Raw genomic sequence first — 5,482 nt, forward strand, 5'->3', positions numbered from 1 at the left:
AATAGCTTGAAATAGTGGAGTAGGATGGTGTTATTTTTTATTTTCTTTTTATAACAAGTTGTGTGTCGTGTTAGATGGTAGGGTAATTGTTTATTTATTTTTTCAAGCGAAGTATAAGGGAGTTGAACTCCAGTCTAGTAGGTGGCGGTAATGCAACATTTATTGGATGCCAACCGCCGTTAAACCTCATCAAACAAGAAGTAAACCGACCCTTGTTGTGAACGCGCAGTTCTCTGTCACCCAGTCAGCTGACTTTCAGTGCCAGTTTGTTGCTTGTCATTAGACCCATGTTTTGTGTCGTGTATGCGCAACTGAAAATCTATATAGTCAAATCAAGTAGCTGATTATTATTAGTCAGTTGTTTTCTAGCTACCTTTATTAGTAAGCAAAAAACAACAACTGAAGAACCAGCCATGGCGCTCAGCGATGCCGACGTACAGAAACAGGTAACATTATCTTGCTTGCTAAAGCTAGCTGTCTAGTTAGCTTTTCTAGCTAGCTAAGTTTTGCTAACACAAACTATTATAAAGTAGAAAGGGTAATATTTGTGCTTTCGTTTTAGTTAGCTATACTAACATGTCTGCTTTGTGAGATATATAGCTAACTGTAAATTTGTCAGCTCTCACCAAATGTCAAACGAGCTAACTGTTACTATAGTTCGATGCATCATGGCACTTCCCCTTGTGATTCAAAATTCAACTAACTGTCCAGTGTTTCCAGATTTCTATGAAATATGATCTATAATTAATTACAATATGAGTGAAATAGTTTTCCTTCACAAAAATGTATTTAGTATGTTAAAAAGCAGCTTTTATGTGTGGGCATAACGTTACTCCAACAACAGAATGATGTGTGCTTATACTTTACAAAAAAATTTGATGTGTAGACCGCTGATTGGCAGCTCATCATCATCTATGAGGAAATAACCTTTTGAAACGGTCTATTTAGATACAAGTTTCAGGTTGTTTAGTGTTTTTTAAGTGTTTTTTTTCTCCCAATTCATGCTTTGGCCACATACGAGTATAGGATGATTCAAACATTATTTGGGTATGAATTAACAGAATATTTACCTCTAAAAGTGAGATTTTCACTGGACAATTAGGCTTACTTTAATTTAGCAAGTTAGCTAACAAGCTAATTAATTGGTGCTTTCTATGCATATCAAGCCACTCTAATCCATGAGTAGATTGGTTTGCCATGCCAGTCATTTGCTCTGCCTTGATATATTGTGCCTCTGGGTTTTTGTGTTGAAAAGGCACTTTAGGAATCAATAATGTCCCCCTGCCTAATGTTTTAGAGTGCATTATCTGAAAGATGGCATACAGGCAAAAATGTACTGCGTCTAGGCATAGCTAGTTTAAAAATTTGACTTTGTGACCAATGACAGTGGATTCCTCACTTGTTCATGAGAAAGTTAGTTCTACACACAAACACAGCGGGGTGCCACTGCCACATTCCACATGTTAGGGATAAGGGGTTATTTTATATAATGGTATGAGTTATGATGATATAAGTTAAATGTTACTTCTTCATCCCCTGTTTCTCCTTGGACAGATCAAGCATATGATGGCCTTCATTGAACAGGAAGCCAATGAGAAAGCAGAAGAAATTGATGCAAAGGTAATACTCTCCCATCTAGCTGGCAAGTCTGGTTAAGGTACTGTACAAAATATTAACAAATTTGTGTCTGCTCCTAAAGGCAGAAGAGGAGTTCAACATTGAGAAGGGCCGTCTGGTGCAGACACAAAGGCTCAAGATCATGGAGTACTATGAGAAAAAAGAAAAGCAGATCGACCAGCAGAAGAAAATGTGAGTTTTTTTCCCCGTTTTATCCCAGCAGTTGAAGTGAATTCTTCTCAGCTGAATGGGACATACTCTTCATAATGATATCTTTTCCGGAGGCAGATCCCAATTTTAAACAGTGCGACATTTTGGCAATTACTACTTCTTCTTACCCAGAGTCAGATGAACTCATTGATATGTCTCTGCGTGCAGTTTGAAAGTGTTAGCGCGATGACTGGAAGTCTACAGGAACAGCTAGTATGCTAACTACAAAATGACACCGTGACATCACTATTCTGCCCTACCAAGCAAAAAGCAGTGGTGGAAAAAGTACCCAATTGTCATACTTGAGTAAAAGTAAAGATGGCTTAACAGAAAATTACTCAAGTGAAAGTCATCCAGTAAAATACTACTTGAGTAAAAGTATTTGATTTTAAATATACTTAAGTATCAAAAGTAAATGTCATTTCAAAAATATACTTAAGTACCAAAAGTAAAAGTATAAATAATTTAAAATTCCTTATGGCAAACCAGACGGCACGATTTCTTATTCACGGATAGTCAGGGGCACACTCCAACACTCGGACATAGTTTACAAAAGAAGCGTTTGTGTTTAATGAGTCCATCAAATCAGAGGCAATAGGGATGAGCCAGGATGGTCTCTTGAAAAGTGTGTGAATTTGACCATTTTCCTGTCCTGTTGAGCATTCAAAAGTACTTTTGGGTGTCAGGGAAAATGTATAGAGTAAAAATCTAATTATTTTCTTTAGGAATGTAGTGGAGTAAAAGTTGTCAAAATATAAATAGTAAAGTACAGATACCCCCACCAAAAAACTACTTAAGTAGTACTTTAAGTATTTTCACTTATTTACCTTGGTTTCACAGTAACTTTATGCAGTTACTGCTAACATGACCCCCATTTTCTCCAAAACACAATACAATATAGGCAGGATACTTGTCCACATGATTAAGCATGTATTTAATGTAGCAAAAATTACATTAACTAATTATCAACCAAATGAGCAGTTACTGCCTTTTTTTACCTTCTTGATAGAGCAGTATTCTTCCCTTTTGCACCATAATTTGTTCTCTCCATGTTGTCCTGTCCAAACCATGTGTTGTGCCTCCCATTGATAAGAGTGCTTGACTGCCAGTCTGCCACTTAATATTTGGCTTCTCCACACAGTCAGATGTCCAACCTGATGAACCAGGCTAGACTGAAGGTGCTGAAAGCTCGTGATGACATGATTTCGGTTAGTGGCGGCTTTCCTTCAATTATCTGACCACATTAAATGTTTTGCCTATCAATAACATTTTAGATATCTTGTTGCTAGTGATGTCTGACTCTTTCTCTTTCCGTGTGTCAGGATCTGCTAACTGAGGCTCGTCAGAGGCTGGCTAACATTGCCAAGGACCCAGCGAGGTACCCTGCCTTGTTGGAGGGGCTAGTTCTGCAGGTAGTCTTTCTGTGCGCTCAGGAGTAATCCGACTCATGAGCTCTGCTGTAGTCTGACAGAAGTTTGCCGTGCCGCTAATACTCACTGTCATGCAATGAACCATGGCTACTATATGCGGTCTAATTATGTCCGGGCTTCAATTTCAGGGATTCTACCAACTGCTGGAGCCCAAAGTGATAATTCGCTGCCGGCAGCAGGACATTGCCATGGTGCAGGTCAGTGTTATTTTATTAGGGATACCTTGTTGAGTCACTTACATGTTTTGCCATTGTCTGTGTATCATACTGATTTCAGCTTGTATTATGACTTGAATAGGCCTACTTGTGTTTGAGAAAATGTTGATTTATTCACAATTTGGTTTTCACCATACAGGCTGCTGTACAGAAAAATATCCCCATCTATAAAGATGCTGTGAAGAGCAAAATTGAGGTCGGCATTGACCAAGACCGGCACCTTTCACCAGACATGTATGAGATTCCTTTTCATTTCACATTAATTGTGGCTAAACAAAGAGCACATCAATGACTAAGAGGTACAATAACAACCAGGATGCTAAAAGGGGAGTCAGGTAGCCTAGCAGTTAAGAGCGTTGGGCCAGTAAAAGAAAGGTCGCTTGGTTTGAATCCCCGAGCCGGCAAGGTGGGAAAAATCTGCCATTCTGCCCTTGAGCAAGGCAGTTAACCACCAACAACAACTGCTCCCGGGTGCCGATGACGTCGAAGTTGATTAAGGCTGCCCCTTGCACCTCTCTGATTAAGGTGTTGGGTTAAATGCAGAAGACACATTTCAGTTGAATGCATTCAGTTGTTCAACTGACTAGGTATCCCCATTCCCTAAAATAGAGTGCATGTATTTGTATTCGGCACATTAGCAATGCAAAGGAATCGGAGAGATTACATCTACTTGACTGTTAAAATGGTTTTACATCTGTTTTTGAACGTTAACTTTATCACACTGTGCAAATTAGGTCTATCCATGTGATTGATTGAGTAAAGAGGACATAAGCAAGCTATAGTGGTCTTTTTAGCGAGTGACTGTGACCTGTATGTTTCTGGTGTCCACAGCTCTGGAGGTATTGAGATGTACAATGCTAATGGGAAGATCAAGGTAGCCAACACCCTGGAGAGCAGGCTAGACCTCATGGCCCAGCAGGTACAGTATTGACATATTAGGCAGAGGAGGAGGGGTTAGGAATCACAATAGAAATACCCCAAACACTAACCCAAGTATGTCACATGTACTCCAACAGGATGAGGTTGATTTGAATCTGTCTGATCTTATCTACCTTAATATCCTTTGTAAGCTCGGTTGATGAGTACTCTGTATCCTGAGTAGTACCGGGACAGCTGAGGTATTCACTCTGACCCCTCTGTTTGTTCTCTGACAGATGATGCCTGAGGTCAGAACGGCTCTGTTCGGTGCCAACCCGAACCGTAAGTTTTTGGACTAAAAGATAATGATGCTGTTGGAGACAAAGGTTAAGGGATCATTGGAAGTGTTACTGCGAACAAGCCTCTCATTTGGACTGGATATGTTGAAAGTTGTGCAGAGCCCAAGAACACCCTTTCTCTGATCTTCCCAACTTTAAGCACTTATCTCTATGATCTTCCAAAGTAAGAAACTGTTTTATGAGACACGATGTGAGGGAGAATGTGTGTTGTCTGGTGTTAAGGGTAGGTGGCTTTCACAAGTGTTTTATACTACCTCCTCAGTTTACCACTGCTCCCCTCCCATCACTAAGGGTTGTCTGATTGTCCCTTTACTTTCCCTTGAGGAATAATCAAGTTATTTTTTGTTTACTGTAAGGTGTCCAAACACCTAACAGGGTGGCTGCCGCTGTATTCCTTTTGATGTTTGTGTGTGTTGAGTGGGAACATATTGGATTGGAGAATGAATGTCTTTTGTTGTTACTTACCCATGTGATTAACAATACATATGCAACAAAGAAACATGAATATTCACTGTTTGTAAACAGATTGTTCATTCAATTCAGATGTTCTCCAATGAAGAATAAAATGGTTATTCCAACCCCATCATAAAATGTATAAAACAAAATGCTTTCATTGCCACCTAGTGGACTTAATCCAAAGTGCGTTGCCAAGAACCTGGTACTTTTTTAAATGGATCTTATCATAGGCTATACTAAGTTGTACATCAAACAAACTTCTGCTGAATTCCAAAATGTGTAAGATAAACGCAAGATGTTTAGGACAAGAGACTCCATCAGCAGAAATAAGGCTTTA

At 39.4% G+C, this 5,482-nt stretch overlaps 1 protein-coding gene across 1 annotated transcript; it reads left to right on the top strand.

Annotated features, from left to right (window-relative positions):
• Positions 1-216: 216 nt before the first annotated feature.
• Positions 217-5,280, top strand: LOC111962617 (V-type proton ATPase subunit E 1). The gene is made up of 9 exons (XM_023985835.2): positions 217-446; positions 1,555-1,620; positions 1,700-1,809; positions 2,969-3,035; positions 3,150-3,239; positions 3,386-3,454; positions 3,612-3,706; positions 4,304-4,391; positions 4,627-5,280. The coding sequence occupies exons 1-9, from the start codon at positions 414-416 to the stop codon at positions 4,687-4,689; spliced, it is 681 nt and encodes a 226-aa protein (XP_023841603.1). The 5' UTR covers positions 217-413; the 3' UTR covers positions 4,690-5,280.
• Positions 5,281-5,482: the final 202 nt, after the last annotated feature.

The sequence above is a fragment of the Salvelinus sp. IW2-2015 genome, linkage group LG4q.1:29 (genome assembly GCF_002910315.2).
Source record: "Salvelinus sp. IW2-2015 linkage group LG4q.1:29, ASM291031v2, whole genome shotgun sequence".
NCBI classification, from domain to species: Eukaryota; Metazoa; Chordata; class Actinopteri; order Salmoniformes; family Salmonidae; genus Salvelinus; species Salvelinus sp. IW2-2015.